We start from the raw sequence: 24,139 nt of genomic DNA, 5'->3' as shown, positions 1-24,139 counted from the left end.
ATAGGTTTAACATTTCTAATATCCAATAGGAGATGAATAGATCTCTATATAGTCCAGTCATATTAAATTTTAAATCGGGAAATCTTGAAATGGATAAAATTTTAATAGAGTATTTGTAGGGGATGTAGAATTAGTTTCCCCTAAAAAAAAGTGAGCTCCGACACCGGACAAGGGTTGAAATCACCCTTTAAACGCTTTTTTATGTATTTTTTCACGTTTGTTCTCATTTTTTTCGAGAACTATAATAAATATGAAAAAATGTTTTAAATAAATGTTGTAGCGGCTACGTTTTTACATAAAAAGTCCACATCTTCGCAACCTTACCTGTAACAGGTAAAAAGTTATCAACCTCTAAAGGTTGGTAAAATTAAAACCGGTGAAAATATTGAACACCCTTGGCGTACGATACTGCTGTGAGAGAGACAGAGCGATACGTTCGCGCTTGTCACTCTCATTGCATGTTTTCGGGCCTAAACGCACGCATGTTAAACTACGCCCTTTGAGAAAACAAGAAGAGAAGATACATAGAGTCAATGAGTTAGAAAAAGAGAGCCTTATTGACTGATTTTGGGCTTCTCCGGAAATATCTGACGCACAAGGTCAGTGTTTTCCTTTTCAATACATCTCAAGTTTTAAATGTATTGAGTTTTATTTCAATTGACTTGAAATAAAATATCCAAGCCAAATAATAATAAATAAATAAATAAATAAATTAATTAATTAATATAATAAAATTAATAGAATATTATATATTGTGACGTTATTTTTGGGATAAACGTCCCATTGACACCTTAAAGAATAATTTAATGAATATTGGAAGCTAATCGTAGCCCATGTGGGTTGCTCTAGCTATTGTCCACGTCACATTTCATTATTTTGAGTCCTCAGGGGCTATTTAACCGATGGTTACAGTGATGGTTCACGTTTTGGTTTATAAACTATTTTAATCTAATGAATTGTAGTTATTTTTATTATTACTTATTTTGAAATATTAATGTAAAGAGAGGTAGCAAGGTTGGAAGATTATGTATTTAATTTTGGTAGTAGAAAAAGACTCAATAGGATAAGGAGGAGCTAGTAGAGGAGAAGTAAGAAATATTTGAGGAGCTGTGAAACCATTATGAGAGAAGTGGGTCGCTAACGTGGAGATGAGGGCCAAATGAAACGTGCCACCCGTTAGAGGATCCATGCTAGAAGACGTTCTAGCCCTGTGAGTGATCATCACTTGATCAGGCCCAGTAATATGCTAATAGTAGTTTTGTTACAGTTTAGAAGTAGAATAATGAAATGTAGGGAATCTTCCACCCTTGGCTTGCTTTCGTGATTTAGTTAGTTAATAAATTCAGTTTAGAGTGTTATAGTTTAAATTATAAGAGATATTGATGATTTTGCTTCGGGTTTTTCGAGTCATTATAAGATAAAATCAGGGTATTTGAGATTAGAGCCGTTAGATTAAGGTTAATTAATGTTTAAATTTTAGAAACGATAGGTAATTATTTAAAACTTGTTCCAGAATTCGAGTTAGAATTATTTGTTTGTAAAATATTTTTCTTTATTGATGATGCAGAATCGTTACAGAATGATTTATGATTTTGTTAATTGAATAATGAATAAGAAAATGATTTTGTTTTAATAAATTAAGCATTAATTGATAATTGGTATTTAAATAATTAGTAAAGAAGAGCCTTCAACTCCAGTTTGTTTATTTAACAATTTTAAATACTTTTGTGGGGTTCAACCGAGAATTATTGCCGGCCCTGACCCTCTCTCCACAACCCACATAACTGAGCTCCAGGAGATCCCCTGTCAGGACCTCTTTACCAGCAGCATCTTAATTAAGTTTAGTTTAAGATTTCGTAATTAGTTTTAAGATTTTTGAGAATTGTGAGAGTTTGGTTGGATTTTGATCTAAGATTAGTTGTAAGCTTGGGAGCGTGACATCCGTCCCCAATAAGATGTCAGTCAAAGGCATTTTTACAATCTTTTAAATTTAAATCTTTAAATGTATCATCTTACTGATTGTTAATCAAATTCTATGATACCCAGATTTTTTATCTAATGATCATTTAAAAATAAGCTTTATTCTTTTAATCTTTTAAAATTGGTTTTTTTTATTTCAATCATTTAATATTCAATCAAATTATAAAAATTTTTCTTTTTTTAAGGCTGGGCTGAAGTCAGAAAGGCGACTGATTCCCCCTATCCAAATACATGGGATCGGGAAATTTCTAATTTCTTCGCCAATTTACCATTATTTCTATAAAATTAGGTACCAAATTACAGAGGAATTGATGCCGGACTGACGTAAACAACAATTTTTTGTATATAGTGAATATTTTATTGAAAAAATTTGAAAGAATAATGAAAAAATTATGAATTGACTTGCCGCGCTTAAATTTCAAGATGGCGGCCACATCATTCAGATGAAAAATCACTAATTATTTCATTTTTATACGTTTTTCGCCCAAAATTCGTGTTTGCGTCAGTCCTTGCCACCTGTCTGAATGTTAAAAAAATCAATTCATAGTGTAAAATTGAATAATTTAGAAATAATTAGAAATCTTGTATTCCAGATGATATTCTCCGGAAAATTAGTTTGAAAAAATTCTGATAGGTGACAGCATTATGCTCGCAGATGACCTCAGTCATCCATATTGAAAAAATGCTCAATCCGTATCCAGAACTGATGGTGCCCTGCATTTTGGCGAGTAAATTCTGTATGTGTGTGTACGGGTAATATATGTATGTGATGTAAACATAGTGTATCACTTTACAATGCCCTACACTTTGATGACTATTGCAGTTAGGATAAAAAAAAATGATGATACTCATTTAACATTAATTAATATAATACCTGCAAATAACTTCAAATACATATACTCATCCATTATTATCATTTTTATTAGGTATAAATGTTAATAAGGAAGCTCAATTCCAAGTCGGCGTATCCAAGCATGTAGTGTAAAAACAAATATACATTAACTCAATATCGAGATTATGCTGGCCATGTGGTTAGGGCGGTCAGAGTTCTATTTTGCCGGGCAGGTTCGATCCCAGTCATAACCAATTTTTTTTTTCTACTTTATTCGTTAGATTAGCATGTAATTATAATATTGACATGCTATAATTAATCTTTTATAACAATTTGATTTTTTTTTCTCTTTATTCATTGAATTTATTGACGCTAAGTCGAAAAATATTTGAACAGAGCCATAAACTTTCTTTTTGTATAAATACATTGATAATAGCCTGTGTTTAACAACTTATACATCTTTACATGTATTAACAATGTTATGTTATTAACAAGTTAATCATATTATTATCAACATTGAAAAGTAGTTTAAACAATCCGTGGCGAGTTCCGGCACTTCGCTGGCAAGCTCTACCCCCACTCTCTATGCCCAAGCCTGCAGCTTATAATTTTTGAGCATATATAAATGTTTTGTAATCATAATAGCTCGGTGGTTAACGCATCGGTCATTTATTTTGATGGGCAGGGTTCGATTCCAGTCATGGTAAAGTTTTTTTTTTCTTTTTCATTTGTTAGATTTGCATGTAATTATAATATTAACATGCTAAAATGAATTCTTACCAACGATTTGATTTTTTTTTCTCAATTATTTATGTAATTTATCAACGTCGAGTCGGAAAACATATGAACAGGGTTATAAACACTTTTTTTACTATAGCTATATGAACGTAGCTTTTTTTAAGCAATTTAGAAATATTTAGAAGTAGTTGAAATAATCCACGGGGATTTCCGGCACTTCGCCGGCAAACTTTATCCCTACCCTTCGTACTCAAGCCTGCATTATACAATTTATAAACATAAACATGATGTCAGAGATAATATGTTAGCTCTGTAGGTAGAACACCAAGCTTTCATTTTACCGATTAGGGTTCGATCCCAGTTATAGCCAATTTTTTTTTTCATTAAAATTTTATATAAATACAATAATTGGTTGTTTGTATAAGTTCAAAATCAATTCATAGTGTCTTTTAAAGACAACATTTTCTAAAAAAGAGAATTCATAGTAACTCGTTCCTCACCCTCAGCTTATTTTCAGAAAACAAGTTTTTTTTCGTAATTAATTGGAAGAATAATGTAATAAAATATATGAATTGATTTATAAGTATATAAAGTCACTTGAACAAGAAACAGAAAAAAAAATTGCCTATGACTGGGATCGAACCCTGCCCAGCAAAATAAAAGGTCGGGGCTCTAACCACTGAGCTATTATAGTTCCAATTATATATACGATGCTTGAAAATTATAAGCTACAGGCTTGGGCACAGAAAGTGGGGGTCGAGCTTGCCGGCGAAGTATCGGAACTCGCCGCGGATTGTTTTAAACAATTTTTTATTATTAATAAGTTGTTTAAAAAAGGCTATTATCAATGTATTTGTACAAAAAAAGGTTAATGGCCCTGTTAAAATATTTTCTCATTTGTCATTGATTAATTGAAAAAAAAATTTTTACATAAAATTGAAATTTAAAACTCATTTTTGGCATGATAAAATTGCAATTACATGCAATTTAAATAAAAAAAAAATTTTGCCGCAATTGGAATCGAACACCGTTCGGTAAAATAACTGGCGAACCTTCTGACTATAGAGCTAGCATATTTTCATTTGCTTTGTTTACGTTTAGATATCGTAAGCTTCAGGCTTAGTAACAGAGGGTGGGGAATGTGCTTGCTCGTCAACTGTTCGAACTCGCAGTCTTCTCTGAAAATAAGACGGAGATAGATAGATATATTCTGTGCTTTGTCTTGCTCGAAACAGATTATTCAAAAATTTGTAAATTTCTTGGTGCCCTAAGGCTCCCTTTTGTAGTGCATCCCTGAAAAATTATCATTTTTCGAACGATTTCCCTGTTACCTACTCCATTTCAGTTGATGTCAAGCTTCGGCCTTTTGCCGCACAACGCGAGGGCGTAAAGTCAACTCCGGGAAACTTTCTGACTTCAGCCCAGCCTTAAAATTATAAGCTGCAGGCTTGGGCACAGAGAGTGGGGGTAGAACTTGCCGGGAAAGTGCCGAAACTCGCCACAGATTGTTTAAACTACTTTTCAATGTTAATAATAATATGATTAACTTGTTAATAACATAACATTGTTAATACATGTAAAGATGTATAAGTTGTTAAACACAGGCTATTATCAATGTATTTATACAAAAAGAAAGTTTATGGCTCTGTTCAAATATTTTCGACTTAGCGTCAATAAATTCAATGAATAAAGAGAAAAAAAAATCAAATTGTTATAAAAGATTAATTATAGCATGTCAATATTATAATTACATGCTAATCTAACGAATAAAGTAGAAAAAAAAAAATTGGTTATGACTGGGATCGAACCCCTGCCCGGCAAAATAGAACTCTGACGCCCCTAACCACATGGCCAGCATAATCTCGATATTGAGTTAATGTATATTTGTTTTTACACTACATGCTTGGATACGCCGACTTGGAATTGAGCTTCCTTATTAACATTTATACCTAATAAAAATGATAATAATGGATGAGTATATGTATTTGAAGTTATTTGCAGGTATTATATTAATTAATGTTAAATGAGTATCATCATTTTTTTTATCCTAACTGCAATAGTCATCAAAGTGTAGGGCATTGTAAAGTGATACACTATGTTTACATCACATACATATATTACCCGTACACACACATACAGAATTTACTCGCCAAAATGCAGGGCACCATCAGTTCTGGATACGGATTGAGCATTTTTTCAATATGGATGACTGAGGTCATCTGCGAGCATAATGCTGTCACCTATCAGAATTTTTTCAAACTAATTTTCCGGAGAATATCATCTGGAATACAAGATTTCTAATTATTTCTAAATTATTCAATTTTATACTATGAATTGATTTTTTTAACATTCAGACAGGTGGCAAGGACTGACGCAAACACGAATTTTGGGCGAAAAACGTATAAAATGAAATAATTAGTGATTTTTCATCTGAATGATGTGGCCGCCATCTTGAAATTTAAGCGCGGTAAGTCAATTCATAATTTTTTCATTATTCTTTCTAATTTTTTTAATAAAAATATTCACTATATACAAAAATTGTGTTTACGTCAGTCCGGCATTAATTCCTCTGTAATTTGGTACCTAATTTTATAGAAATAATGGTAAATTGGCGAAGAGAATAGAAATTTCCCGATCCCATGTATTTGGATAGGGGGAATCAGTCGCCTTTCTGACTTCAGCCCAGCCTTAATGTTTATCATTTCGTTGAACAGTCAACTTAAGAAATTAGGACTGGTAAGTTATCTTGCGTCGGTATAGTAGAAAAAAAATTCAACTAGTGTCACGGTTTTCTAATAGATGACAGTAATCACACTGTTTTCAATCAAAAAGTAAAAATGCTTATATGATTTTAAATTTTGAATTGTTTAATAGCAACTTACTACCAAAAATAAATATTAGATTGAGCTTCTTGAAATGGAGCATAATTTTCTTCAAAACCAATTACTTATATCGATATTTTTCATCGTTAGAGATATACCACATCAAGTTAGATTGAGTTAATGTCTTTACAATATCAATTACACATTCAAAATAATAAAAAAATACGTTTACTTTTAAATGAATTTTTCTTCAATATATTTCCTTTTTTGTTTCAGCAATCATTTAAGTTACTGAATTACTTGCTATTCTTCAGTTAGTTTGTGTTTTAATTGACTATCAGTAAGACAGTCTTCTAGTATTATCGTAATTATAAATAAAATAAAATATATTATTTGTATCATTAATTTACGCTTAGTTTAACTTTCTAATAAAGTTAGTTTCTTCCATTGTGTAATGAAATTTTTTAAACAGGTTTTTTTTCAATATAATTTTATTCAAACTCGTTTTTTCATTAATGACATATTTTTAAAAACAAAATAAATTTTCACACAAATAAATTATATATTAAAGAGAATAAATTAAGATCATATTAAATTTTTATATACTCAATTTAGTTCACACGACAATTAGTTTTAACACAAAAAAGTAATTTTTGGGTAAATATTAAAACACATTTAATATATATATTTATACATATTCATAATTCTAAATTGAATTAAATTTCATTTTTCAGATCGATTAATAAACATAATTTGTGACAGTGACATTGAATATTGTAGAATAATGAATGAAACTACACGACAAAATCATTCTCGAGCAATTCAACATACAATTGACTTGTACATTAATAATTTACAAGAGTCCTTGAGAAATGGAAGGTACTTATATAATTTGTTAATTTATTCAATCATTTTATATTAAATTTAAATAATTTGTTATAATATCAATTTATATATAGGATGACATTGTCAGAATATTTGTAGGCAGTAGTTGAACGCACAAATATTCGACGGGAGCTGAGACAAACGTGGCTCATAATTTGGAAGTGTAGAAAACCAAAGTTAAAGAGATACCAGCAAATGTAAACTTTCTTAAATATAAATAAAAGTTATACTTATAACTTCAGGAATGATTTTTGAATTCTTTAATTGACCCTGATTATTTTATTTTAAAATAATTGAATTAAGTAGTGATTTATATTAATATTATTAATAAATTATATTCATATTATATTTATATTTAAATTCAGTTAAATTAAGGTATTCATTAAAAATACTGATTTATTTTTATAAAAACTTAAGTAATAAAACTCGTTGCACGAAAATCGTTTATGTTTATTAAAGAAGAGAATAATACTGACAGACCTTATTTTTGAAGTTTTTCAACTTTTAATAATTCAGTTTTCAAATTTTTTTCACTTGGATTACGTTATTACGCTAACATTAAGATGAAAATGTTATTATCATTACATTATAAGCCTAATATACTTATTTATGTAGTGGAATTACATGACATTACATGAGCCAGAAAGAAGACTTTTTTTTGTATAAGCATTTTTAATTTTTGATTGAAAACAGTGTAATTACTGTCATCTATTAGAAAACAGTGACACTAGTTGAATTTTTTTTCTACTATACCGACGCAAGATAACTTACCAGTCCTAATTTCTTAAGTTGACTGTTCAACGAAATGATAAACATTAAAAAAGAAAAATTTTTATAATTTGATTGAATATTAACTGATTGAAAATAAAACACCAATTTAAAAGATTAAAAGAATAAAGCTTATTTTTAACATGATCATTAGATAAAAAATCTGGGCATCATAGAATTTGATTAACAATCAGTAAGATTATACATTTAAAGATTTAAATTTACAAAGATTGTAAAAATGCCTTTGACTGACATCTTTATTGGGGACGGATGTCACGCACCCGCAAGGACGCAAAGTCTACTTCGGAACTTTTCTTAGGTACACTCGTGTTCATTAATGCCTTCCCATTACCATGGGAGAAATTACCGACCGAGACGGTTTTTTTTATATGAATTATTCCATCTATTATTTTTCAAATATTCTATGACTAAATTCTCCTCCGGCCCTGCCCCCTCTTAAAAATAAATTTTCCCTACTCCAAAACATCTTATTTCCCCTAATTTTAATTATTTCCCCTCATTTTTGACAGCTAACAAACATTTTTGTTTATAAATAATAAACAGTGTACAGTGTCAATTTTATAAATGTAAACATAACTCGTGTTGACATGTATTCGAGAGGCGAGTTATCATAGGATATCTAAAGATTTTGTAAGTAATTATCAAATTTAAATTTAATTTAATATTACAGGTTATAATGTAATTAAAATATAATTGATATCAATTATATTTTATATGAGTTATCTCAATTTTAGAGCCGGCTTTCAAGTACTCTTTGGAAATTAAGCGATAGTAGTCAAAAAATTGATCAATTATGTGGTACATTCCAATGATAATAAGAAAAAAAGAAGCAAAAAGTTATAGTACAAAAAAATGATTAAAGGTGAATACAAAAAAGGAGATAATTGTGTTATTATCGAAGATGTTATTATCAGTGGAAGTAGTATTTTAGAAAGACTTAACTCCAGAAGGTTTGAACGTTACTAAAGCATTAGTAATTATAGACCGAGAACAAAGTGGCAAAAAAAATATAGAAAATGCTGGTATTAAAGTAAGAAGTTGTATACTCTTACCAAGTTAATGAAGTATCTTTTTGAAGCTGTTAAAAATTACTTTAGAAACGATTAAAAATGTTTCTCAATACATAAAAGAATATCAGCGACATTGATAACATTGAATAAAGGTAAAAATTAATATAAATTTTAAAACATTCATAAAAATGAATGATTGATTTTTAAATATTTAATATGTTTACAGAATCATCACATAATCGTTTGATAATGGATTATGCATCTAGATCAAAGCTTACTATGAATCAGCTGGCTGCCAATCTTTTCGAGCTCATGGGAAAAAAAAAAACAAATCTTTGATTAGCAGCTGACATGACAAAAACTAATGATATTTGTAGAATTAGCTGAACTTGCTGGACCCCCACATTGTTATTTAAAAATCCACGTAGACATAATTGATGATTTTTATGAAGCATTAAAACATAAATTTTTGATCATGGAAGACTAAAATTTTGAGATATCCGTAACACAGTAGCTCTGCAATATTCTAAAGGATTGTATAAAATCTCGGAGTGGGCGGATTTGGTAACTATTCATCCAGTATCTGGTACAGAGTGTTTAGATGGTGTCAAAGAAGCTTCAAAACATATTTACAAAGATCGAGGAAAATTCTTAATCACAGAAACGTAATCACAGAAATGTCATCACTTATTTTAGTTTTTTTATTTTTTTTAGTAACATTATTCCTTCACTCTCTTTCAGAAGCAGAAATGAAACAGATTCATTTTTGTTTATAAATAATAAACAGTGTATCTTCAGTGAATTTAAATGTTACATTTATTATAATTATAAAAAATGTTATGACTCAGTCATAACCAATTCATTATTTTGTTATTTTTCAATATACATATTAATAATGTTAATGATAATCACAAAAAATACTTTTTATTTTATTCTTATAATATTTGAAACATAGTACATTCTCATTCTTAAAAGATCTAATTCTTTTTGAGAAAATATCATACGTTATTTGCAATGATATGATAAGAAAATTTTTATTAATTATTTATACAAAGATATTTTATTTTATTTATTTCCGGAGTATCTGAAGCTAAATCATGACTTGTAGGAGTGACATTAACATTGACATGTGATTCTCTTCTCGCTGGACCAGCACCAAAACCAAAGGTCAAGAAAGATCTCTGTTTCTGTTGAAGTGCAAGAGGTGCAGGTGTTTTGACAGCTTGTCGATACTCTTCGCTGTTTGACTTGTCTTGCCGTTGACCCCGGTGACGAGGTCAAAGGTCCGGTAGAACCGAGCTAGGTCGTGAGCCAGGCGATGAATCTGACCTCTGGAAGTCTCCTTCTCCGCTGCTTCTTGCACGTTCTCCTCCTTCTCGATTCTGGGTGATAACAGGGCTGTATTCGCTAGCTGTGGTACTAGCTGTAGACTTAATATTTCCAGCATCGTCAGAAGTCGGTGGGGTCAGTAGGTCTACAACTTCGTCTCTTGAAGAGTCCCACTTGCTCGCAAAAGTCTGGCTTCATGTCGTTCTCGTAAGAAGTTTTGTTGTCTATTGCCAAAGATTATTTCACTTTCAGTTTTTTCTCTTCTTGGCCTTGACTATTTCTTTGTGGAGCTTGTGCACCAGATCCTCCACTGCCTGCTCCACTTGAATTCGCAGCTGAATGATGATTAGAAGGTGGCGTAGAAACTTTGTGCTGGTGTCTTGGATCATCTCGAGGGGTTGGTGCCATGGTCGAGAAGGCGCTTGTGGTTCAATGAGTCGGTGAGGAATGGCAGGTCGTGCTGGAGGTCCAGGTTCAGGTATTCTCTCTGATTTCTACTGAGCTTTTCTTCTATTAGAGTGTGGCTGTTGAGGATGTCTTGAGTAACGTTCGCTCTTCCTGGATTTGCTGGAAATTATGACGCAATGTGTCGCCTCCAGGAGATTGAACTATTGATGATGGTTCTCCAACAATAATTGTAAAATCAAAAGACACTTAAAAATACTTAATACAAACTAAATTTGAATTTATTTAGATAGATAATCATTCTTATCACTTGTTTTTTATCATTCAATTGTTTATGACATTGATTTATCATAACATGTTGAACAAATATTTTTTAAGATATCTAAAGAAATATTTCACTCGAGTGATATAATGAACAGATCCAATATATTTACTAATTTATCTCCTGCTCAAAGAGGCATATTATTGGACTTTTGGAAGCAGGTAAGAGTGTAGCAGAAGTATCTGCATATTACATGCAGTAAAAAAACTGTGAATTTATGGAAAACGAAATATGAAATTGGTAATGAGCATATTGGAAGATCATGAGAAAAAATAACCATCGGCTAGAACGAGAAACCAACATGCAGTGAAAACAGCTGATGCTCGCAAACACGTCAGACAATCCTCAGTCAAACGCAGCAGATATTGCTCGATCCGATATCGGACTCAGTATTCAGATATATCGTCATGAGAGCTGCAGTGTCAAAGGAGGAGTTTCGGATAGAGTAAATATATCTTGAATCTGACAGCTCGACGTAGGTTCAAGAGGGCAGGACTGTGATCTGCATAGCTGCACCATCCCGTACAGATGAGCATCGAAGAGCTAGTAATACCAATATGCTCATGATTTTCTAGGAGGGGACAAAATCACTCGGCTCATGTAATTTGGTCAGATGAAAAAGTAAGAAATAACTTAATCCTTTCTCTAATTTTAATTTACTAGAAAAAAGCTTTATACATTTCAGCTATTTTCAACATCAATGTCTGGAAAATTAAAAATCTGGCGACCTAGATGTGTAGATTGAAAACCGCGATACGTATTCCAGACAATTATAGCAACCGACAAACATTATGTTCTGGGGTTGCATGACCAGTTATGGAGTAATGGTATTACAAGAGTTGTCGTCAAGAATGAATGCTGAAGAATACGTCGACGTCCTTGAAGAAGATGTTGCTGCTGCAAGAGAGGTTTATCCAGAAGAAGATTATCGAATTCTCCTGTCAAGCGGTAACTGTTGCGTCACAGTCAGCAAGATGCAGTGGGGACTCTGAAGACACGCTGATCTGTCGCTGCACTCTGCACGCAAAATGCGCTTCCTGATGCTCGACACTAGTTAAGTACTATCTGGACGTAATCTCACTTCTCCTGCCTCAATCCTGCAAATCCCAGATATCTGAATACTATTGGAAAACAGCTGGAGTAATTCAATAATATTATTCTAAGTCTATAAATTTCTAATTCTATAAACTTAGTTTATAAAATAAATTTTATCTAGGTTACATGAGTCTGAATGGAGACAGGACAGCCTCCCAAGAACGAGAGACGATCTCCGAATACATGTCCAACAAGTTTGGCGACCAGAGTTCCGCACGCGTGATAGCGACAGTAATTTATCAACTCCATGCATAAACGATTGCAGGATGTTATCATAAACAATGGCTATTGGATAAAATATTAACTAGAGATCATAAGGCTGGAACAGCAATATAGTTAATACCTGAGAATATTCCAAGAACTAATTTTTGATGTATTGGATGGGTTCTAAAAATTTTTCCATAAATTCTGATAAGTGGCACAATTAAATTAATTTATGCCTAGTTAGTACATCTACAAGACTCACACGACATTGTTCATCATTTTTTTAATAAACATATCTTTGTCAAAATTACAATCTACTTGGCATAGATATATAAATTCTGTAATATTATTCAGTAATTGTCGTTGATAATATTTCTCAATATTCTCAAAAGAAACAGTAAGAGTCTTCTCATCTGGAGTTGCAAATCCTTAGTAGCTTCCAAGTATTTTATTTCATTATCTTATTTCAATTATTTAAGAAAATTTTTTTTAAATATTTAAATTATTTAAGAAATTTTTATTTCTTTCATATCTGAACATAAAATTCGTTTGGTGATTATTATTGATTAAAAAAAAATGTTTAAACTTTAGTTTTAATTATCACGTTTTTCTTTGTTCATTTAAACAAAAAAGAATAAAAATTATAAAAACAAAGAAAAATCGATTTATAGATTTTAATTCATTATACTACATCACTTTTGGAAGTGAAATTGATAAAAATACGTTAATTGCACAATTATTTCGAAAAATATTTAAAAAATGTGGACAGAAATATGATGAAGAAGTTGATTATGCTTCGAATGTATCGGTATCGATACATGTTTAAAAGGAAGGATTGTTGCAGGTTTTCAATATTTATTTGCACAACATGAAAAGTATGGCAGTAAGTTTTTTATAATATTATACTTAACACTCATTCAATATTAAGCTATCTTATTATAATAGTAGTGCGTCAAGTACGGTTACTGTATTGTTTTTCATCTGAAAATAATTTTTTTTCATTTTTTAAAAAAATCATTTAAGAAAAGAACATTCTTTATAAGACACCTTAATAACTATTTATCAGATTAAATTTGTTGTAGAATGATTGCAAATGATATTGGCGTTAAAGAGATTAATTGCATTGACTGCTATTTAAAATATGTGAACTGATGCTTGAATTGAGGTAAGTAAAATATTCAATTTTAATGTTAAAAAATTTTTTACAGCGACAAAGACGATTATACAAAATTGGAAATTAAGATCGAAAGGAAAACTTTTCGATTATATCATCAAGTTTTACTTATAATTTAATCCTGAAAAGCAAGTCTTCAATGTATAAATGTCTAGTGATAGACATATATATGTTTGCAATGTCTAGTGATAAAAAAGATCCACAATTACATAATTTATCTCGTTAAATATATTTATATTATATATTTATATATATAAGGAATTCAGATATAAATTGTAGAGTTCAAAATTAATGAATTGTTATTGTAAAGACCGTTAACAGTATATTATGCAGTGAAGTGAATATTTATTGTTACTGTTTTCAGTAACATAGTTAATAGTTTGTCTTCGATTCACTTAATAGAACTGCTTATTTATTAAATATCTTTGTATAAATAATTAAATAAAAAATTTTCTTATCATATCATTGCAAATACGTATGATATTTTTCTCAAAAAAGAATTAGATCTTTTAAGAATGAGAATGTACTATGTTTCAAATATTAATAAGAATAAAAATAAAAAGTATTTTTTGTGATTATCATTAACATTATAATATGTATATGAAAAATAACAAAAATAATGAATTGTTATGACTGAAGTCATAACATTTTTTATAATTATAATAAATGTAACATTTAAATTCACTGAAGATACACTGTTTATTATTTATAAAACAAAATGAATTCTGTTTCATTTCTGCTTCTGAAAGAGAGTGAAGGAATAATGTTACCTAAAAAAAATAAAAAAACTAAAAATAAGTGATGACATTTCTGTGATTACGTTTCTGTGATTAAGAATTTTCCTCGATCTTGTAAATATGTTTGTGAAGCTTCTTTGACACCATCTAAAACTCCTGTACCAGATACTGGATGAATAGTTACCAAATCCGCCCACTCCGAGATTTTATACAATCCTTTAGAATATTGCAGAGCTACTGTGTTACGGATATCTCAAAATTTTTAGTCTTCCATGATCAAAAATTTATGTTTTAATGCTTCATAAAAATCATCAATTATGTCTACGTGGATTTTTAAAAATAACAATGTGGGGTCCAGCAAGTTCAGCTAATTCTAAAATATCATTAGTTTTTGTCATGTCAGCTGCTAATCAAAGATTTGTCCCATGAGCTCGAAAAGATTGGCAGCCAGCTGATTCATAGTAAGCTTGATCTAGATGCATAATCCATTATCAAACGATTATGTGATGATTCTGTAAACATATTAAATATTTAAAAATCAATCATTCATTTTTATGAATGTTTTAAAATTTATATTAATTTTTACCTTTATTCAATGTTATCAATGTCGCTGAATATTCTTTTATGTATTGAGAAACATTTTTAATCGTTTCTAAAGTAATTTTAACAGCTTCAAAAAGATACTTCATTAACTTGGTAAGAGTATACAAACTTCTTACTTTAATACCAGCATTTTCTATATTTTTTTGCCACTTTGTTCTCGGTCTATAATTACTAATGCTTTAGTAACGTTCAAACCTTCTGGAGTTAAGTCTTTTCTAAACATACTACTTCCACTGATAATAACATCTTCGATAATAACACAATTATCTCCTTTTTGTATTCACCTTTAATCATTTTTTTGTACTATAACTTTTTGCTTCTTTTTTCTTATTATCATTGGAATGTACCACATAATTGATCAATTTTTTGACTACTATCGCTTAATTTCCAAAGAGTACTTGAAAGCCGGCTCTAAAATTGAGATAAATCATAATAAAATATAATTGATATCAATTATATTTTAATTACATTATAACCTGTAATATTAAATTAAATTTAAATTTGATAATTACTTACAAAAATCTTTAGATATCCTATGATAACTCGCCTCTCGAATACATGTCAACACGAGTTATGTTTACATTTATAAAATTGACACTGTAACACTGTTTATTATTTATAAACAAAAATGTTTGTTAGCTGTCAAAAATGAGGGGAAATAATTAAAATTAGGGGAAATAAGATGTTTTGGAGTAGGAAAATTTATTTTTAAGAGGGGGCAGGGCCGGAGGAGAATTTAGTCATAGAATATTTGAAAAATAATAGATGGAATAATTCATATAAAAAAAAACCGTCTCGGTCGGTAATTTCTCCCATGGTAATGGGAAGGCATTAATGAACACGAGTGTATAGCCCAGCCTTAAGGCTGGGCTGAAGTCAGAAAGTTTCCCGGAGTTGACTTTACGCCCTCGTGTTGTGCGGCAAAAGGCCGAAGCTTGACATCAACTGAAATTGAGTAGGTAACCGGGAAATCGTTCGAAAAATGATAATTTTCAGGGATCCACTACAAAAAGGGAGCCTTAGGGCACCAAGAAATTTACAAATTTTTGAATAATCTGTTTCGAGCAAGACAGAGCACAGAATATATCTATCTATCTCCGTCTTATTTTCAGAGAAGACTGCGAGTTCGAACAGTTGACGAGCAAGCACATCCCCCACCCTCTGTTACCAAGCCTGAAGCTATGATATCTAAACGTAAACAAAGCAAATGAAAATATGTTGGCTCTGTAGTCAGAAGATTCGACATTTATTTTACCGAACGGTGTTCGATTCCAATTGCGGAAAATTTAATTCAAATTGCATGTAATTGCAATTTTATCATGCCAAAAATGAGTTTTAAATTTCAATTTTTATGTAAAATTATTGTTCAATCAATCGATGACAAATGAGACAATATTTGAACAGGGTCATTAACCTTTTTTTGTACAAATACATTGATAATAGCCTTTTTTAACAACTTATTAACAATAAAAATAGTTTTAAACAATCCGCAGCGAGTTCCGACACTTCACCGGCAAGCTCTACCCCCACTCTCTGTGCCCAAGCCTGCAGCTTATAATTTTTAAGCATCTTCAATATTATTGAAACCATAAAAGCTCAGCGGTTAGAGCACCAATCTTTATTTGCTGGGCAGGGTTCGATCCCAGTCATAGGCAATTGTTTTTTCTTTTTTTTGCTTAAGTGACTTTATATAATTATAAATTAATTCATATATTTTATTAAATTATTCTTCCAATTAATTACGGAAAACAACTTGTTTTTCTGAAAATAAGCTGAGGGTGAGGAACGAGTTACTATGAATTCCCTTTTTTCGAAAGTGTTGTCTTTAAAAGACAATAGGAATTGATTTTGAACTTATATAAACAACCAATTAGTGCATTTATATAAATTTTAATGAAAAAAAAGGAAAAAAAAATTGGCTATGACTGGGATCGAACCCTAATCGGTAAAATGAAAGCTTGGTGTTCTACTCACAGAGCTAACACATCATCTCTGATATTATGTTTATGTTTATAAATTGTATAATGCAGGCTGAGTACGAAGGGTAGGGATAGAGTTTGCCGGCGATGTGCCGGAAATCCCCGTGGATTATTTCAACTACTTCTAAATATTTCTAAATTGCTTAAAAAAAAGCTACGTTCATATAGCTATAGTAAAAAAAGTGTTTATAACCCTGTTCATATGTTTTCCGACTCGGCGTCGATAAATTACATAAATAATTGAGAAAAAAAAATCAAATCGTTGTAAACAATTACTTTTGGCATGTTAATATTATAATTACATGCAAATCTAACAAATAAAAGAGAAAAAAAAAACTTTACCATGACTGGAATCGAACCCTGCCTAGCAAAATAAAAGACCGATGCTGTAACCGCTGAGCTGTTATGGTTTCAGTACGCTTATATATGCTCAAAAATTATAAGCTGCAGGCTTGGGCATAGAGAGTGGGGGTAGAGCTTGCCAGCGAAGTGCCGGAACTCGCCACGGATTGTTTAAACTACTTTTCAATGTTAATAATAATATGATTAACTTGTTAATAACATAACATTGTTAATACATGTAAAGATGTATAAGTTGTTAAACACAGGCTATTATCAATGTATTTATACAAAAAAAAAGTTTATGGCTCTGTTCAAATATTTTCCGACTTAGTGTCAATAAATTCAATGAGTAAAGAGAAAAAAAAATCAAATCATTATAATGGATCAATTATGGCATGTCAATATTATAATTACATGCTAATCTAACGAATAAAGTAGAAAAAAAAGTGATTATGACTAGGATCGAACCCTGCCCGGCAAAATAGAACTCTGACGCTCTAACCACATGGCCAGCATAATCTCGATATTGAGTTTATGTGTATTTGTTTTTATACTACATGCTTGGATACGCCGACTCGGAATTGAGCTTTTTGATTAACATTTATACCTAATAAAAATGATAATAATGGATGAGTATATGTATTTGAAGTTATTTGCAGGTATTATATTAATTAATGTTAAATGAGTATCATCATTTTTATTTATCCTAACTGCAATAGTCATCAAAGTGTAGGGCATTGTAAAGTGATACACTATGTTTACATCACATACATATATTACCCGTACACACACATACAGAATTTACTAGCCAAAATGCAGGGCACCATCAGTTCTGGATACGGATTGAGCATTTTTTCAATATGGATGACTGAGGTCATCTGCGAGCATAATGCTGTCACCTATTGGAATTTTTTCAAACTAATTTTCCGGAGAATATTATCTGGAATACAAGATTTCTAATTATTTCTAAATTATTCAATTTTATACTATGAATTGATTTTTTTGACATTCAGACAGGTGGCAAGGACTGACGCAAACACGAATTTTGGGCGAAAAAACGTATAAAAAATGAAATAATTAGTGATTTTTCATCTGAATGATGTGGCCGCCATCTTGAAATTTAAGCGCGGCAAGTCAATTCATAATTTTTTCATTATTCTTTCTAATTTTTTTAATAAAAATATTCACTATATACAAAAAATTGTTATTTACGTCAGTCCGGCATTAATTTTTCTGTAATTTGGTACCTAATTTTATAGAAATAATCGTAAATTGGCGAAGAAATTAGAAATTTCCCGAACCCATATATTTGGATAGGGGGAATCAGTCGCCTTTCTGACTTCAGCCCAGCCTTAATGTTCGAATTCTCGTGTGTAACCTAAATACATACTTACATATAATACATACAAATAGTAAATATTTTAATCAAATGAATAAAAATAAAAATATACGTAAACGAAAAAAAGTGTTACATAAAAATAAACTTTCTGATAGTCAAGTTACTCATAACATAATTACTAACGAACATCATTTCTCTACAATTAATAATGATTTATTCAATGAAAATAATAAGAATCAAGCAGCTACACATTTATACACTTTTCATAGATGGAAATCTTTTAATGTTGTTGGCAATGAAAAAACTATGTAAGTGAGAGCACTGCTGTTATTAAACGAAAAAAAAATAAACAATAATTTTGTCCAATACTTGATAGCAATTTTTCTTTTCTTATTTATAATTGCAATAAATACTGTTTCAACTGAAAATATTTAAGTAATTACAATTCTATAATTATTAAATACTTTACTTACTCAGAATATCAGTACAGCCTATAAGATGAGAGCTCACTGTTAACTTTTAAAGATCATTAACTTTACTTATTGATAAATAAATCGTTTTTTTCTTGTTAAGATTAAACATTGACAGTAATTTGAACAATAGGTTGTAAAAGTCAATAATTACCTTTTTAATACTATATTTAAATCAACAAAAGTAAATCACTGCACTAATTGACATTAAACTCAGGCACCTTGCAGTGAGAAAACGATATCAAATTTTATAAAGTTCTTAAACGATAAAAAAATTTATCACCAATAAATATATTTTAATATTTGTTTTTACCCAAATATTAGAATTTTTACTTAATCATGGATATAAGACTTGACTAATAGATAGAAATCAACAGAATAATATGTGAGAAAATATCTTTTAACTAAATTAACAATATTCCATTCACAATTCTTGATGTAGTCTTAATGTATTAGAGCGAGCTCATAATATATTAGAGAATACTTGAAACATTATTGTACAATATACCATTAAGATGATTGGATCGAATTAAAAAGAGTTTTACATTAAACGTTGATATAAAATGCATTAAATTGAAATTTTATGAATTATTTTTTAGAAAAACGTCGCTTTTATTTCTGATAAAATCTTTCTTTTAATTATAAAAAGGAATAAAACCATAAATAAATATTATTCCTAATAAGTAGTAGTTTACTTAAAAAAATGATTTTTCAACTGATCATTTAAATTTTATTAACTTGTGTACAAATATTTCATTATTCATAATATAATAAAAATTAATCGATTCCTACATTAGTTTTATTAAACAACATTCTTCATATTTGTTTTCACATTTTATAGCTATTTAATGAATGATTTGACCCAATCTTAATATTCTTCTGTGTATTTCTAATATATCATTGAACTGTAATTTTTACAGATTCTCAAAGAAAAAAAGAATTGGTGGAATTATTTTATTAAATACAATTGTGGTTATAATCTTTATTATATTAACTCAATCAGAAAGAAAAAAATTGATCATCAATGAAGATAATATCAAAAAAGTTCCAGATGTTGAAGTACCTATACCTCCGTCTCATAGTAAATTACGAAAATTTAGAGGGGGTGGCGCCATTTGTGCTGATGATAATAGGTGTGCAGAAATCGGAAAGTAAGTATTCGAAATACAATGAGCATAAATGAATATGTTTAAGTTAAGCAAATTATAAGTGTTATACACATTTCAATTTTATTGAAATCGTTAATTAAATACACAAAAAACTTGAGAGTTATTAAATAATTCTATAGATCAATTCTTGAAAGAAATGGATCTGTAGTTGATGCTGCTATTGCAACAGCAATCTGTAATGGCTTGGGAAATATGCAAAACATGGGTATTGGAGGTGGATTTTTCATGACGATATATAATAAAGCTACTGGAAAAGCTTATAACTTGAATGCACGAGATCGTGCTCCGTTAGCAGCACATACGAATATGTATAAAAATAAAAATGGGAAAGCATCAATAAATGGCCCTCTTTCAATAGCTGTCCCTGGTGAAATGGCTGGATATTGGGAAGCTCATCAGAAATTCGGAAAATTACCTTGGGTTGAATTGTTTAATGATACTATAAAGCTTTGTAGAAATGGGTATAGTTTACACCAAATTCAGTATGATGACTTGTTTAGAACTCATAGTACAAAAACTGATCCTACATTAAGGTAAAACTCTACTTTCATATCTCAATAATGATAAAATGATAAAATTATTCCTATTAAATTTACAGATTTCGGTTTTTTAATGAATCAACTCAAAAATTCAAACCTCCAGGAAGTTTAATAAAACTGGGAAATCTTTGTGATACTTTGCAAATTATTGCAAATAAAGGTGCAAATGAATTGTATAATGGATCACTGGGCCACATGTTAATTAACGATTTGCGAAAATTAGGTAGTATTTTAACGATAAACGATATACAAAATTATACTGCAAAGTGGCAAAATACTTTAGAAACACGTTTTTCGGATGGAAGTATTTTGTACACATCAAATTTCCCGAGTAGTGGAGGACTTTTGATATTTATTCTTAATGTACTTAACGAATTTAATTTTACTAGAGAAAGTTTTTCAGAAAATAATATTACAATTAACACATATCACAAAATAATAGAAACATTTAAATTTGCATTTGCACTAAGAAGTAAAATGGGTGATTCTGACTATGTTAATATGACAGAGGTCATTATAATAAATAAAATAATACATTATTAGTAAAATTTTTACTTATTCAAAAATTGTTTTTTCTTTCATACAGATTGCTGGTAATTTAACATCAAAGCATTATGCTAAATTGATAATGACACAAATTGACGATAGTAAAACATGGAATGATCCGAAACATTATCATGGAGAGACACACGTTTTGGAAGATCATGGAACTTCTCATATTTCTGTTATTTCTCCATCTGGTGATGCTGTTTCTCTAACAAGTAGTCTGAATACATAGTAAGTTCTATCCATAATGGAATATACTATTTTTTTTCATTTCCATTTTACATAAAGGTAATAAATTCATATTTTAGAAATGACAGACAACATGTTTTTTGATTTTATTTAAATTTTAGTTCAATTTCAACATCATAGATTATAATATACAGTATATATGTCTAATAAATACAATAAAACATTTATTGATGAATGTTTCATTATTCCATATCAGCTTTGGAAGCGGTATTGTAAGTGAATCAACCGGAATCTTATTAAATAGTGCAATGGATGATTTTGTGATTCCATCAATTGTAAATTATTATGGTCTTTCTAGTAGCGACAAGGAAAATTTAATTCAACCTGGTAAAAGACCTTTATCATCTATGGCACCATCACTTCTTGTTGATTCTGATGGAAATATTAAAGTGGTTATTGGTGCTGCTGGTGGTACAAAAATAATCACTTCTATAGCTTATGTTGGTATTAATCATTATTCATAAAAACACGAATTGTCAAAATTACTAAATTTTGAATTTTTTTAAAGGTAATAGCAAGAATTTTATGGATAAAAGATACAGTTAAAGAAGCTGTTGATGCTCCTAGAATTCATCATCAGCTGTTACCAATGAAACTTGAATATCAGTATGGTATTATGAAACCGATTATTGAGGGTCTACAAAAATTAGGCCATATAACATCTAGATACAGGGGTCGAGGAAGTGTTGTATGTGCATTGATTCAAGTTAATGGCACTATATATGCAAATGCAGATTATCGAAGAGCTGGAGATGTTTCTGGCATCAACGAATGTACTATTTAACTACCAAATGAATAAAATTAATAAAATATTTTATCATTTAAAACATCGTTTTGAAAATAAAAATTAATTATTTAGATAAATATTTATAAAACAAGCTAAATATCGGTTAGAAATTCGTTAAGTATGAAAACATTATTCTCTGAGACATCGTTTTATTGAAATAAAATGAATGACCTTAATATTGGTTAATTTTCATATCGACTTAAACGTGATTATTCTTTCAAAATATGTTGTTTATCGTATCATACTAATACACTATTATGTAGTAGAACTGCTAAAATATTTATCATTATTTTTGCTGAATAGTTAATTATGTATTATTCTGAATATCAAAGAAATTTTTATTCATGTAAACTGTTATCAACACCTGTTTCTAGAGATCAATAAATTCAATGTTTTGATTGGAGCTGTTCTACATACATACTCAAAGGTCAATTAACCTAAACGTGAAATTATTACATGTTATATTTCCAAAAATTGAATGGATTAAATTAATTCACGTAAAGACTACATTATGATATGAATATGTACAAAAATATACTATAATGGTAAAAATATATTATACCATATTTTAATATTTTCAAGTTTAAAAAATTAATGTATTATAAAAAAAATAAAAGTGATTGATAACATGGTTCACAATGTATTGTTAATGATAACTAGCATGATATAATGAACAATGAGAAGAGAATCGAATATACATATATTTCATTGCAATTTACGATACTAAATATTCATTGTAATTTCTTGAATGTCAATTGATTAGATTTAAGCCTCTTTTATGAATCATTTTAAAATGATTTTTTTTTACATTATAATTTTTATCGCTAAAAGCAATATAACAATTGTATAAATAATGACTCAAAGATGACTTTTATGAACATACATTAATAAGTACATGAAAGACAAAATCCTTGTATTTACATTCACATTTATATGCATATATTAAATGACTGAAAAGACAATATTTTTATATGTATACGTATGTAGTGACTTACAATGTGAACATATTTTGTTCATATTATTCCATTTATTCATTTATCATTTTATGTTTATATACACCTTTGTTGATCCTATATTCATCTGATTACTTCCAATTAATTAGAACACTATATATAAGCTCAGTTGATGATACAACACTAATTCGTTTACATAATAATAAATATTCAGAAATGAAAAATAATATATGTATATGTATTTATTCATATTAGGGGCCAATAAACTTTTTTAATTTTCACAGTTTTAATGTTATAATTTAATTTCAAAGTACTGATATACATATATTAACTTTTACCTTATATCTTTAATAAATTAAAAGTAGATATGTTATTATAATTATTCTTTTTTTTTCTTTTTGAAAATATCACCTCTTTTTTGGATTGATTTTTCTCCATTTAAACATCTTATGAAAATTAATCGTTTCAGAAAATTATTTAAACAGTCCAATTAAACAATTTATGTATAAAAGGCCATTTTTAATGGCCGATACATAACAACTTACAGTATCAAAACATTTCTAGAATAATCATGCCTTTTCTCACGTATAAATGAACATTGGAGCATGCGTGTACCGAACATTCCAGTGTTAATTCTAATATTGCGATAAAACATCAAGTATACATATCATAAAGTATTAATTGTATACATTCTTAAATTTCAAAAATTAAATTTCCTTCACGTCTTTGTAGTATGCAAAATTTTTTATCGAGTTGTTGTGATGATTGAAAATAAAAGAGAAAAATTCAATTGGGTATACAATCTCAAGTAGGAGCATGCGCAGTTGTGTATCAGAGGGTA

The 24,139-nt window shown here is 29.5% G+C and overlaps 1 protein-coding gene and 2 pseudogenes across 2 annotated transcripts; 2 read left to right on the top strand and 1 right to left on the bottom strand.

The window, feature by feature from the left end:
* The first annotated feature begins 8,779 nt into the window (after window positions 1–8,779).
* Window positions 8,780–9,725, top strand: LOC118071446 (uridine 5'-monophosphate synthase-like; annotated as a pseudogene).
* A 4,676-nt stretch (window positions 9,726–14,401) lies between these two features.
* LOC118071445 (uridine 5'-monophosphate synthase-like) lies at window positions 14,402–18,551 on the bottom strand (annotated as a pseudogene).
* A 60-nt stretch (window positions 18,552–18,611) lies between these two features.
* LOC118071439 (glutathione hydrolase 1 proenzyme-like) lies at window positions 18,612–22,380 on the top strand. 2 transcript variants are annotated; one of them, XM_035090606.1, is made up of 7 exons: window positions 18,612–18,893; window positions 19,976–20,206; window positions 20,344–20,757; window positions 20,823–21,273; window positions 21,350–21,540; window positions 21,755–21,998; window positions 22,067–22,380. In XM_035090606.1, exons 1-7 carry the CDS (start codon window positions 18,676–18,678, stop codon window positions 22,340–22,342), a joined length of 2,025 nt encoding a protein of 674 aa, XP_034946497.1. In that variant the 5' UTR covers window positions 18,612–18,675; the 3' UTR covers window positions 22,343–22,380. The 2 variants fall into 2 exon arrangements, with proteins under 2 accessions (XP_034946497.1, XP_034946498.1); XM_035090607.1 differs by having other exon boundaries at window positions 18,774–18,893; window positions 20,101–20,206.
* The last annotated feature ends 1,759 nt before the right edge of the window (window positions 22,381–24,139 follow it).

The sequence above is a fragment of the Chelonus insularis genome, unplaced genomic scaffold, assembly GCF_013357705.1.
Source record: "Chelonus insularis isolate UGA/USDA-ARS -01 unplaced genomic scaffold, ASM1335770v1 contig_83_pilon, whole genome shotgun sequence".
Taxonomy (NCBI): domain Eukaryota; kingdom Metazoa; phylum Arthropoda; class Insecta; order Hymenoptera; family Braconidae; genus Chelonus; species Chelonus insularis.
The sequence above is the reverse complement of the archived record's forward strand: the minus strand, read 5'-3'. Positions and strand labels throughout refer to the sequence as shown.

Bases quoted from the DNA above. Each gene is read 5' to 3' on its own strand.
- LOC118071439 (XM_035090606.1), top strand. From the start codon at position 18,676: ATGAATAAAAATAAAAATATACGTAAACGAAAAAAAGTGTTACATAAA. The intron at 21,541-21,754 runs GTAAGTTCTATC...ATTCCATATCAG, and splicing joins ACAAGTAGTCTGAATACATA to CTTTGGAAGCGGTATTGTAA. The intron at 21,999-22,066 runs GTTGGTATTAAT...ATTTTTTTAAAG, and splicing joins TAATCACTTCTATAGCTTAT to GTAATAGCAAGAATTTTATG.